At 42.2% G+C, this 13,610-nt stretch overlaps 1 protein-coding gene across 1 annotated transcript in view; it reads left to right on the top strand.

Moving 5' to 3' along the window:
* The first annotated feature begins 2,286 nt into the window (after positions 1-2,286).
* The window catches only part of PARP9 (poly(ADP-ribose) polymerase family member 9), a 20,053-nt gene continuing 8,729 nt past the window's right edge, over positions 2,287-13,610 (top strand). Inside the window, exons 1-6 of the mRNA XM_015429002.1 lie at positions 2,287-2,348; positions 6,198-7,015; positions 8,110-8,340; positions 10,068-10,143; positions 10,311-10,674; positions 13,069-13,237. Coding sequence (XP_015284488.1) covers positions 6,206-7,015; positions 8,110-8,340; positions 10,068-10,143; positions 10,311-10,674; positions 13,069-13,237 — 1,650 coding nt within the window. The 5' untranslated portion in view covers positions 2,287-2,348; positions 6,198-6,205. The remainder of the gene's footprint in view (positions 2,349-6,197; positions 7,016-8,109; positions 8,341-10,067; positions 10,144-10,310; positions 10,675-13,068; positions 13,238-13,610) is intronic.

The raw sequence follows: 13,610 nt of genomic DNA, 5'->3' as shown, positions 1-13,610 counted from the left end.
TCAGTTGCATCTATGACACTGTCCAACCATCTCATCCTTTGCCGTCCCCGTCTTCTTTGACCTTCAGTCTTTCCCAGCATCAGGGTCTTCTCCAGTGAGTGCTCCCTTCTCATTTGGTGGCCAAAGTATTTGAGCTTCAGTTTCATTATCTGGCCTTACAGGGAACAGTCAGGGTTGATTACTTTTCGGATTGACTGATTTGATCTTCTTGCAGTCCAAGATGGTATTTAGATAAAATTTAGATAAAATTGGATATACCCAATATGACCGAAGAGCTAACCAATGAGAACAAAACAAAAGGAGATGTGTCAGCGTTTCAATTTCGCCAGAAGCGCAGGTACAAAGCCTGTCTGAATACGGAGTTCGTGAGAAACGTCCCGTTAATTCTGCAGATGGTACAGCATTTAATCTTGCAAGAGTAAAAGCAAATCTATGAGAACCAAACACAATGATGTCACTTTATGCTCCTTGGAGGTAGGGTAAAAAGTGTACATAGATAATCAAGAGCAGGGAATTTCCTTAGACCAGGACTTCTTTGGTCAAAGAAACAAGTGGTATCAAGACATAGCAAAGGTTCAAAGTATAAACTCACCAACCGCCTCCAAATCTAGTAGAATTATAGAATTCTATAGAATTAAATCTAACTTTCAGAATGTGTAAGAAGTCCCCTCTTGTTCATGGCCAGCTGGAATTGTTATTGTTAACCATTCTGCTTAGTAATAATAGTAATAAGGACAGTGATCACAAAGCAGTTGTTTCCCGACTCACAAGCTTGAACTTTTATTCAAATACGAGAAGGGAGATAAGAAGAGTTTAAATTGATTTATGTTGAATAATGATGCAGAAAGTTAAAAGTTAGCACAGATAGTCACTTCCCAAAGTCAGGATGTAAAAGAAAAGACATTTCAGGGGTGGAAAATGGTCAGTGAAATCAGTAAAAGTCAGTTTTTTTCATGTTGGTCAGTAATTTGTCAGTTTTTTTTTTTTAAAAAAATTGGTCAGTAAAGTCAGTATTTCTTTGATTTTTGTGAATGCAGTTTGTGTTTTTTTGTTTTCATTACTGCATTTGGGGAAAACACAATGACTTCCCAGTGAGAAGACAGATTTTTTTTAGTTCAGTTATGATGTACTTTAAGGACTTTGTTCCTAAGAGTAAAAGTGTTTTGGTGAAATCTTCCACAAAGTATAGAAACATAATTAACCTCTTAAAACACAAGACAATGAAAGCAGAGGTGATTTTTATTTTTTGCATGAGTGCCTGCTTATTTACAAAGTTCACTGGAGTGTTCCAGAAAGAAGAGCCTTTGGTGCGTGTGATGCACAGTGAAGTAAAAACACTCACAAGAACCATCATGAATCGTGTTTGTAAGAGTTCAGCACCATTGTCTCTTGAAGCCTTCAGTGATGAGCACTACATACCTGTGAGAGAAGTAATCAGTGAAAGTAGAATCTGTGACGAACTGAAAAAACTTTCTGAAAAGGAACAGCTACTTTTTTTAACGGGAGCAAAAAAACATTTCATAGCAGCCTACAAACTCCAGTCATCTTTGGACAAGCCCATCCTCAGATATCGTCAATGTTTAGCTTCAGCACAGAGGGTCAAGGAAGGAACCCACAAGGATGTAATGAAGGTAGCAGCAGCACTCCCGGTGGGTATGCCACCGGACATGATTGTGGATGAATGGAAACTTCTAGTAGATGAAACTGCCAGTGAAACATGCCGCACAGATACATACTTGAATCAGTTCTTTGAAAAGACACGCCTGACTTTGGGGCCGGCTATGGGGATGGTGGAGGCCAGATAATAATTGTTTTTAATGAAGTCCTAGTTTTACATTTAAAATGCTAGTTTATCAATAGGCTGACATTCAATTGTTCAGTAATCTGTCAGTTTTTTGTCAGTATTTGGTCAGTTTTTTTTGGAATTTTGGTCAGCAAAACCAGTATTTTTGACCCTCTGACTAGTTTCCACTCCTGTATTTCCAAAGTCAAAAGTATGAAAGGAAAAATAGGAATCTTTCAGTGCAATCTTCTGCAAAGTCACACACTTTTAAGCCCATTGACTTCAGCAGATTTAGAAAAGTATAACTTTGTTTAGGATTGCACTGTTTGGGTCCTACTCATCTTTGTGTAAGGAAATATGGGTTCTCTTTGCGGCTGGGACCAAATGGAGAAAAGAGGGATTGTTGAACCGGAATGTGTTTTCTCCATCTGGGGGACTTGTTGAGCAAAGGGTTTTGAATGGGGAGTAAAATACAGAAATATTATTCCACAGTAGAGGAATTATGGTTCTATTGTTATTTTGCTTCCCCAGGCTTCCAGTTCTGAGACGACTGAAAAGAATACAGGTAGGTAACTCTCTTTATGCCTTTGGTTGCATATTAACAATTTGAGTAGGATTTTCTGCTTTTCAGGAACATCAGACCAAGGGCTTTAGGCTCAGGCCTCCTGTCCAGATTCTTACATGACAGGAATACTTGTAGTGCTGATCTGCCATCCTCCTCTACTGACAGAGTCACACACACACACACACAGGCATTGCTTACTGAGGGGAGGGAACCATCATAATCATAATATATCTTATAATAAAGAGGGAGGCTTGTACCAATCATAAAAGCAGTTAAACCAGGCCACTAACAGATGAGGCCGTGTTTTTTACATACTCAAGGGTTAATCAAAATAGAAGCCCCCCAGGCGACATAGAAATCTGAGAGCACCTGAGTATCAAAAGGAAACAGATAAACAGATGGGGAAATTGGCTTGCTCAGGACCTTCAGGAGCATATAGAATCTGCAAGGGAGAGACTTTTGGCTGGAGGGGGCAGAATCCCTGGTCCTTTACCCCATTCTTCTGCAATTCGTCATAGGTCTCCAGTTTCCCCCCTCTAAAACTGAAGTTCATAGTAGAGAGCCTAAATAGCCAGAAAAATGGAGTCGTCTGCAGAAAAGGAAAAGTTTCTGCATTTCCCCACGTATGCAGAATAATATGCATTTGCGAATTATAAAGTAAGAAACAAAAAAGGGTTTAGCACTGCTGAATATGCTGATTGCCTTCCAGATGGCAAGGAATATAGGGGGAAGTTGACTACCAGTTACGGTTACAATGCCATCTGTCACAACTGCTCTATATTTTTGGTGGTTAGATAAGGTCTCTCTCTCTCTCTCTCTGTAGCGCTGCCGCCAGGAATTTAATCCCAATTTTATTATTTAACCATTCCCATAGTATTGTGCCCAAGTTCTAAGGACCCTTCGGTGGACTATGTGGTCCTGAGGATGAGACTCTTGTATTTTAACAGCATATGACTCCAGGTTTACATAAAACAAAATAAAGTTTTATGTGTACAAGAAGCATATTGGTTTCAGGATGTTTAGCAAGTTATCTCTTCATTAAATAAACAGTGGAAGTTAATAACCTCTGACTAAGTTGTCACACTCTTTCTCTCCACAATCACTCCTCTCATTCAAATCCTCCTTTCTCTTCAGAATGTACCTGGTCCTTAGCTTTAATATATTTTGCTCAGTTACATATTTCTCTTTCTTCTAACTCAGGTTTCTGTCAGCTTCTTTCTCTCACATTCTTATAATACTCTGACAATATTAGGATTTGACTGTCTCTAGTCTCTAATATGTCCTCTATAAGTTTTACTACTTTCTTCCCTAGAATCCTAATGCTTTTCACAGCACTTTTTTGGATTCTTATCAGAAGACTGCTCTTTCAGTCCTGTTGACTGAACTTTACGGAAGTCAGGTCTCTCAGCCTCTGCTGACTGCTGTCTGTTTTTCTGCTGATGGACTACTGCTGTTAACGGCTGCTTTCTCTCTCGCTATATTTTTTCCCCTTCTTAGCTCCTCTGATGCACTCCCAGTCACCAGCCAATCACCTTACTCACTCATCCCCCTCTTTCACCCTCTTTCTCTTCTGAAACTTACCAAACATTTAAAGAAACATACACTTAATACTTTAAATCATTACACCATCCTCGGCAGGTATGCTTTCTAAGGCCATTTTCTTCAATGGACTTAAAATGGTTTAACCCTCTTTAGGATGATACCAAAGGATAACGTGGTAAAAGATAGGCCCAAACAAAACAACAGCAGAACATCACTGGTGGTCACATACAGCTCTCAGTATGCTGCCCCCAGTCAGCGTTATCTGTAGTTTAGTAAAACTGCTCTGTATCTTTTTTTGGGTAAACAAAATTTTTATTTTTCAATCTTTGAGAAATCATACAGTCCATAATTTTCATTACATCTTATTCACCCTATTCTCTGTATCTTTAAGACTTGTGCACCTGGGAATTGGAGTCCACAGTTAGGGGTCCCAGAAGCTTCCCTCTGACTGGCTCATTAAGAGTAATTTCCTGAGCTCAGAGGCACAAAGATAGGATTTTATTGTTCTTTTCCATTTTCTTTGTTCATCAACCCTTACTGCAAAGGAGAGGGGAAGCCCATCTCTTTCTCACCGCGGCTATTGAACTAACCTAGATCAAAAGATGTAACTTTCCACCCAGCTATTGTGAGTAAATGATCTTCTGAATGCGTGTGAAGTTGAATAAAGATGATTTAAGCTTTCTTCAGTGGTCATGTGTTGGCTCACACCTAGAAAGCGCTGGCTTAGCCACAGCTCCGCTGGACAGGACACTCAGATTAAACCAATTTAACCCATTATTATCAACCTACAACCTGTCCTGGACAATGATACTCCTCTCTCACAGGCATTGGGAGGCAAATCTTTTCTTGCCCACAGGCAACCTTTGAACCTTAAACAACGTCTCACCCACAGCAATGCACTTCCTAACATGGACACTGGACTCTGGGACCGGGGCCTACAACAAACCAAGATGCTAATGCTATCCCCGTATTCACTCTAACAACACAATCACCAGACTTAACAACACCAGTCATATCATCTCAGGTTCATTCACCTGTTCATCTTCCAACGTTGTATATGCCATCAGATGTCAGCAATGCCCTTCCACTCTGTACACTGGACAGACAGGACAACCCCTATGCAAAACAATAAATGGACATAAATCTAACATAAACCACAATGCAAAAAAAATATATATGCAAGAACTTTTTTAATCTTCTAGGACATTCCATGGCTTACCTAAGAGTAGTAGTCCTCAGAGACGCTTCAAGGGGAGATTACAATGTCAGATTGCTGAATTTAAGTTCATTCACATATTCAGAATAATGGAGCCCCCCAGGGCTGAACAGGAGCATAAGATTCTTATCTCACTACAGATGCTAATTTTCTGCCCCTAAGCCATTTTTCCTCTGCCATAATCAAGCTGATTACAATGTGCATTGTACCTCTGCATCCTGAGTTCTTTCTTTGCAAAACCCCTCCCACCTTCTGACAGTGATAAAAGGAGTCAGAGATCTCAATTCTTACTTGTATCTGATGAAGGGAGCATTGGCTTTCTAAGGCTCATACCCTGAAAATATTGTTGGTCTTGAAGGTGCTACTGGATTTAAATCTAGCTGATCTCTTTAGGATGGCACTGTGAATAGCTCAGGCTCATGGCTTCCATAAACACCTTTCCAATCATCTGGCTCCTAAGCTCAACAATCAGCCCTACAGGGCTGTTGATCTATAGCCCAAGACTTTCAGTCTTGTGCTGTAGCACTTTCCTCTTTCCTCCTGGGCAATGTTCCCTCTAAGCTGTGGAGTCTTGTGAGCAAAAATTCTACTTTGTGAGCTACCGGTGTTAAAGTTGTGAGCAGGTGATTTGGCTTCTGCATAAATTAGTTAGCCCTCCTTCCTGAGCTGAGACAGAAATGTGTGAGCCGGAGGCTAAAAAACTGTGAGCTAGCTCACACTAACTCAGCTTAGAGGGAACACTGCTCCTGGGCCTGTGTGCAGTGATAACACTGGCAAATGTATTGGCTCACATGTGTGATGTATTGCTGACATGGATGACATAATACTTCAGCCAAAGCAATTATTTACTAGCTCTTCAACTTTTAGGTTTGAGCTGTTAGCTGATCTTCTGTTATAAATAAATTGAGTAACAAATGCAGTCAGTATTACATTTATTTATGTGAATATTATTTACTGGCCAATAATTTCCCTGTCTTTCTGAAGTAATGTTAGATAGAAAACAGGGAAAAAACCTGTAAAAGTAAGCAGAGAAAAAGAATCTGTTTTGTTTTCAGAAAAACCCCAAATGTTTATTTTCTTTCATCATGTAGATAACAGCATGTCCGTGGACGAGGAAATCTTAACAGTTCACATCAGCAGCAACCTTTATGCAATTCTTAAGAGAAGAGAGAACTACCTATGCCGTCTGCTTCAGAAGAAGTTTGGTTGCATAACTAACCTTAAAAGTAAAAGGAACCCCACAGAAGTGTATAGGAAAAACTTGAAAGAAGGAGTTGAAGTTTCAGTCTTATTAGATGACCTGACCAGACACGAAGCCGATGCTTTGGTGAACACAGCCAATGAAAACCTGCATCATTTTGGAGGCCTGGCATTTGCCCTTCTGAAAGCTGGCGGGCCAGAAATTGAAGAGCAGTGCAAGCGTTTTATTGAAAAGAACGGACCTCTCCGTGCTGGCCAGATTGCAGTCACGAGTGGAGGAAGACTCCCTTGCAAGCAGGTGATCCATATAGTAAGCCCAAGGTGGTCGGAAGACCAGAGGGAAGAATGTTGCCTCAGACTCGAAACAGCCATTATAAATATTCTGAAATATGGTAATGCGCCAGAAAACAATATCAAGTCGGTAGCCATTCCTGCGCTGAGCTCAGGATTCTTCAACTTCCCACTGGATCTATGCGCTCAAGTGGTCGTTCAGACTATAAAGAATTTTATTCAGCTTGCTCCATTATTTGGCTACTTGCAAGAAATCCACCTTGTGAACACTGATGAGCCCACAGTTGAAATAATGAAAAGGGCTTGTGAAGAGCTGCTTGGTGTGAATGACATAGTGCCGCTGAAGGGAGCATCAGATTCCATCACAGTGAACAACCTCTGCCTGCAGATCAAAAAAGGGAACATAGAAAATCAGCAGGTAAGTCCCTGTACACTTACAGGCTGCGGATATGTGAACTACGGAGTCTGAGGCTGATTCCACAATTGACTGGTTTGGGGCAGCCTTGAGGTTTGGAGTGCTGGTTAATTTCCCTCCCATGACTTGGTCTAAATGTTCACGGGTGCTAGATAAGTAGTTTAGTGTGGTAGGAAGTGGCAGGTCCTGTATCTTGTCCCCTTGTTCCTCCAAGAAGGCTTCTCTTTTACTCTGCTATGGTATGTGCACAAGACTGTATGTTAAAAAGATGAAAGCCAGTCGAATCCAACTCTAGGATTGCAGTGCTCATCTCCGTTTCAAAGCCGAAGAGCCAGCGCTGTCCGAAGACATTTCCGTGGTCATGTGGCCAGCATGACTAAACACCAAGGCGCACGGAACGCTGTTACCTTCCCACTGAAGTGGTACCTATTTATCTACTTGCAACTTCTTGCTTTCGAACTGTTAGGTTGGCAGGAGCTGGGGCCAGAGATGGGAGCTCACTCCGTCATGCGGCACCCGGGTCTCGAACTGCTGAACTACTGCCCTTCCACAGCCTGCAGTTCAGCGTCTTAACCACTTGAGCCACCGCAGCTCCAAGCACAAGACAGTATGTTAACAAGATACTTTCTCTTGAGCAAATCCACACTGGTATGCATCCTACTACTCCACCTGAGAAAGGTTTGAAGCCTTCCTCCAATGGCAGAGGAACTTAAGCTGGAAGAAGGCTCCTTAGGCTGAAGGAACTTCCTCCAAATGAAAGTTGGATTTGCACCACTTTTTTCCAACATGTCAAAGAATAGTATGGGTGCCTTAGCTTGCCAAGAATATCTGTATTAGGTTGGAAAAAATAACCAAGCCTTTGGAATGTGTCCATCCAGGCAGTCACTAACTAGGCTTGATGTCCACATAGCCTTTTGGATGAGGTTCTGTGAATGCGCTGAAAGTACTTCAAGTATATCTGGAAGGCATCTGCCACCCTGAGTTGCATGGAGCAAGGGCAAGATAAAAACATGAAAGATACAGAAATGCATTACGTAGAAACTGTACGTGTCCCTCCCAATTGAAATGGCTTCAGATTTTACACTGTTCTCTTCCAGACTGCCATTATTATCAACTCTGTGATTGTGCAAGACGATCTTTCACAAGGAACCATTTCAAGAGCAATTCTAGAAAAAGCAGGTCTGCCTTTGCAGGAGCAATTTCTTTCTGAATTACAGAAACTTCCAGCAGATTGCTCCAAACTGGTATGCACCAAAGGGTACAACATCACCTGTGAGTTTGTGCTTCATGTGATATGGCCATCTCATCACGAGGGCAACGCCCAGCAGGTGAGGTCCTTTTCTGTTACCAGTCCAATTTTACCTTCTTTGAATATATATATAAAGAACCTGGCCTATATAACACTGTTTTTTTCCTCAGGCACTTAAAGCAGCAGTTTCTAAAAGCCTTCTCAAGACTCAGGAACAGCAGTTTTCTGCCCCCTTGATGTAGCACCCCCCCCCACACACACACATCCTATGACTTGAGGTAGGGAAGCTGGTGAGTTTTTCATTTGAGAGTTAATGTTACAAAGGCTCACTAGTATGAAAAGTTCTGCTGTAATAGACCAGCCTCACCAGGCATGGGATTATACAGCCTCCATGCCAATGGTGTTTGGTCTAACCTGAACACAGATCTAAAATCCTGTAAGATAGCACTGCACAAAGTGAAAATCCTTGATTTTCTGCTGTGGAAAAGGACAATCTGTTTCCAGGCACTGAAGAAGTGTATCGTATATCCTATCTCAGGCCTTGACAGATTTTCTGTGGATCTAGGAACTAGTCCAAAAATGTAGGGCCAAACTAACCTTTCAGCCTTCAAGGTTTCTATTTTAATGTACACATCTTCTAATAACTTCCGATTTCTCCCTGATTTCTTATAATTTCATTATTGCATAAAGCTCTGTTTAACTGAATATGAAAGCCAGTATAGAAAGCAACTGATGATGAAATCAGTTCATCTCCCCCAATTGAATAGTATAACGTTTACATGAAAAAGCATGCAAGCAGTGTCAAGAATATCATGTACTTTTATATCATACAATAGGACATGTTCTGATGTGAGATTTCTCCCTGATTTCTTATAATTTCATTATTGCATAAAGCTCTGTTTAATTGAATATCAAAGCCAGTATAGAAAGCAACTGATTATGAAATCAGTTCATCTCCCACAACTGAATAGTATAACATTTACATGAAAAAGCATGCAAGCAGTGTCAAGAATATCATACAATAAGACATGTTCTGATGTGAAGTAATAAAAGAGCTCTATCAAGGGGTCACTAAGAGTTAGTGCAATAAAAATCAGTGTTAAAATATTAGGTGCCACAGTGACACCTGGAATTTGTTAAGCTCTGTGTGAGCCTAAGTTGGTGCAACCATTTTGAGCTTTCACTTCTAACAGCAGAGAAGTAGAACATCTTTTTGGTACCAAGCACAACACTGAAACAACCATGAAATGGAAATGTTGCTAATAATCACATCCAACATAGCATAGTTTGCATAATAACTTGAAAGCATGCTGTTCCCATTACAGAAGATGTTTGGAATAGACTTGTTTCCCAGCTTCCTATTTTGATTCCTGAGCTTGGGTAATAGGGTTGCCAAGTGGGACTTACCTTGGTGGCGGGGAACTCCCGGGTGGATCCCAGAGCGTGCGCGCGTCGCACGCATGTCACCAGGAAGTGACGTTATGACGTCGGGCACGCTGGGGGCGGGGCCACAACCATACAAGGGAAAACCATAGAGTTTTCCTTTGTATGGCCGTGGCCCCACCCCCAGCGTGCCCGGCGTCATAACGTCACTTCCGGGTGACGCGCACGTCGGGGAGGAGTTCCCCCTGGGGCCCGATCCGGCGCCGCCGGGGAACGGGCCTCTGGGGCGGGGGTATCCCCGCCCCACGGGGGGACTTGGGATCCCTATTGGGTAAGGATATATTAAAACAGACACAAATAACCACCATTACCAGGTAGAAATGACCATACCTTTATTGATGGTTTGTTTCACTCTTTTTAAAGGCTTTCTGTACCAAGATTATGTCAATCAAAAGTAAACTGGAAGAAAAAATGGACTGCTGCAGTATGGATGCTATGGGTAAGAAATACACAGAATGGGTAAAATGAGTGGAGATCCTGTTGATAATTTTTTAAACAAGAACTGGATTTACTACGCAAGAAGAGTTACAGAAAATAAAGCTTCTTATGCACCTATTGGTTTCCTTCGAGATTAAAAAATAACATTTGCACTCACTATTTTTCCAGAGGTACAGACTGACATACAAGCCAAGGAATGTTCTGGAAAAAATGGACCATTTGTAGAACTCATTGGATGTAGCCGTGAAACCTTAGAAGAAGCAGGACTGTGGCTCAAGAGCATAATACAGGTCGAGGACACGCACCAAATCCTTATAAGAAATTACAGCCATCTGAGCCTTGGCCAGAGTCAGCCTGTTGAGCTGTCCCATCTGCAAGAGCATTTTGGTCTCACCATCCTGGAGAGTTTGACTAGAGAGGGGCCGGCATTAGCGATTGAAGGTCCCCCCCAAGCTGTGATTGATGCAACATTTGCCATTGAATTCATGCTACAGAATACAACTGACCAAGAACACCTAAAGGCAGATGGTATGTAATATCGCACACTTCATTTATGACCAGGGGTCATTTTGTAGAAAAAGAGGTGCAGGGGCTCATTAGCATAACTTATTAGCATAACTTGTTTGCATATGCCACACCCCCTGGCATCACCGGAAGTGTGTCAGAAGGCAACACCCACCGTTCAGGCTCCACTGGAGTGTTTTGGATTGCTAGGTATGGGTGGGGGGGGGGGCATGCAGATCTGTCCTCACAGAGGAGGGAGAGCTTGTACCTGAATAAAACTTGGTCTTAAAGGTGCCACTGGACTGTTTTGGATGGCTAGCTATGGGGGGGGGGGAAACGCACAGATCTGCCCTTAGAGAGGAGGGAGAGCCTGTAACTGAAGGCAGGGGGAGGGCTCTGTAACTTACCTGGTTACTTCTTGCTCCTCGTGGCCCAACTGAGGGCTGCAGGGAGCAGGGGGTGGGGCTTGTTGCATGTGCCCACCCCCTTGGCTCCTTACTGCCGGAGCTCCGCTCCTGTGCGCTCCTGCAGGAAATGACCCCTGGTTATGACATACATGAGTACATCAGAGAGCCAAGAATCTGATGAGGAATTTGGCTTATTGAAACATTCTAGTCCTACTGTCCCCCCATGACTCTTGGTGTCTCCTTTGACAAACTCCATTTGGCTCAATTCCTTGCTGTCTACTTTGCTAACCCTTGTGCAAATGCTGGAAGTGTACAGTGGGTTGGATTCAGCAAACATGGGAAAGATCCAGAATCCTTGCATCCATGGATCATGGGATCTAACCTAATGCAAAGTAGTTATTCAGATAGTAAAAACAGAGGTAATAATGAATAACTCAGTACAATTTTTTCTTTCTCTGATGTAAAATCTGAGAGAGCTTGGTGGGGAGCAAAGTAAAGTGAAGCCTAATTATATTTTGCAGTTATATCTTGATTGCTAACAGGGATGCCTGAGGCAGATAATTCTGTCAAACGTCATGCTTGGTACTTCCAGCACCAAAGGGCACAAACAGGTAAAGGTAACGGTAAAGGTTCCTTTGCTCGAAAGCCAGTCGAATCCGACTCTAGGGTTGCGGTGCTTATCTCCGTTTCTAAGCCGAAGAGCCAGCGCTGTCCGAAGACGTTTCCGTGGTCATGTGGCCGGCATGACTAAACACCAAGGCGCACGGAACGCTGTTGCCTTCCCACTGAAGTGGTACCTTTTTATCTACTTGCAATTAATTGCTTTCGAACTGCTAGGTTGGCAGGAGCTGGAACTAGAGACGGGAGCTCACTCCTCACTCCTCACTCATGCGGCGCACCCGGGTCTTGAACTGCTGAACTACCGACCTTCCACAGCCTGCAGTTCAGCGTCTTAACCACTTGAGCACAAACAGGCACGAACAGAGTATCTTTAAAAATCTTAGGCTGCTGGTCATATCTCAGTCACTGTGCGCAGAACTCCTTGGCTTCAGCCAAGCAAAATCCACCTTTTTGGTAACAGTATATTTTTTCACATCTTTGTTCTGTCCCTTTGTCAGCACATTAGTTCACAGAGGGGATTCTATGATACATGATTTTGAGAAGGAATGGGGAAGAACTACATTGTCACAGAAGCTTTTTTAAAAAATAGGTTGATTTCTGGGAGACTGGATTAGGCCTTCGGTGGTAGCTTTTCACAGGAAATTCTAGTGCTCCTGCCTGAACATTTAATGCAAAAAAAAGAAATGGAGGGAATCAAACTTTCATAAAAAGGTGTCATGTTGTGAGATTTTGTACATTCTTCCTTACTGTGGACTACGCTGTCCTAAATCATCCAGAATATCAGTGGAGATAAAGTATGTGCTACACAAACACACATTTTGGTCTAGTTCAGGAGAAATTTAGCATTTACTGATTTAATCATCAGCTAACTGTAACTGAAAAGGTGAGTGGGACCTGTCTAACAATTAAACGTTTACAGTAAACTGTCATACTTTGTAAATTCTGAAATAACCAATAGCAGTATATTAATGAATCTCAATGTCTTTGTTTGGGGATGTTTACACAGATGTCTGTAAAACTAAGATGACTAGTCTAAATCGAGGCATATGTTGATGATTTCTCATAATGCCATCAGAACCGAACACTTTCACAAGAGGTCATTCCTGCATCTTAATTATTAAAATTGATGTTCAAAAATTGCACTGAACTTTGTTACCACTAATCTCTTAATGTTTTGGGCTTAAATAGATTAAACATTCTCCAGGTGTCTCTTACAAGGAAATACGTCTACTCTGCCATGAATGGGTCTTTGTTAAAGGAACAACCCGTAGCAGTTATTCTCTTTTTCAGAGGGTATTGTTCTCCCCTTTATTAAGCAAATAAAATTGATTGGTAGCATCCCTATCCAATAAATGTCAGCCCAAACTGGAAGTCTTACTTTTACTGTTATTAAGCCTATCTTGTTACCTGCCTCCAGGATGTCTGGGAAATGATCTTCATCTAGAAGGATGCACAGAGGTGGCAAGCAAATACTGTTACCAAGTCATTCCAATAGAGTCGTATCTCCAAGAATTCAAAAACAAAGAAAAACAGCTTGAAAAATCTGGTCTCCGTGTTCTCAAGGTAAAGAAACCATCTATGGGGAAATCATTATGAAAGGGACAAAATAATCTCTCCCTTATAATAATTGAATAGTGGGCACCAACGTTCTAAAATTGGCCCCTTTAGTGTTAGGCCGGAAGAACTGCCACTCAGAAGACACTGGCTGGGTTGACTGGCTGCTTTGTGCAGTCCCGCCCAGCGTTCCAAGGTCATTTGCATATGGAAGCTGATTGGACCTCACTCCATTCCACACCTCAAACTCACCCCCCCCAAGGCAGTTGGAATTTTCAGTTGCATAACATACCTCATAGGGGAGAGGAGAATGATGTCAGCTGCTTTGGTTACCACTGCAGGGAAAGACTGCCCTTTCCCTAGGCAGAGGCTGGGGGGGGGG

The sequence above is a fragment of the Gekko japonicus genome, unplaced genomic scaffold (genome assembly GCF_001447785.1).
Source record: "Gekko japonicus isolate JY-2015 unplaced genomic scaffold, Gekko_japonicus_V1.1 scaffold1369, whole genome shotgun sequence".
Classification (NCBI taxonomy): domain Eukaryota; kingdom Metazoa; phylum Chordata; class Lepidosauria; order Squamata; family Gekkonidae; genus Gekko; species Gekko japonicus.
This window is presented reverse-complemented; position numbering and strand designations above follow the sequence as displayed.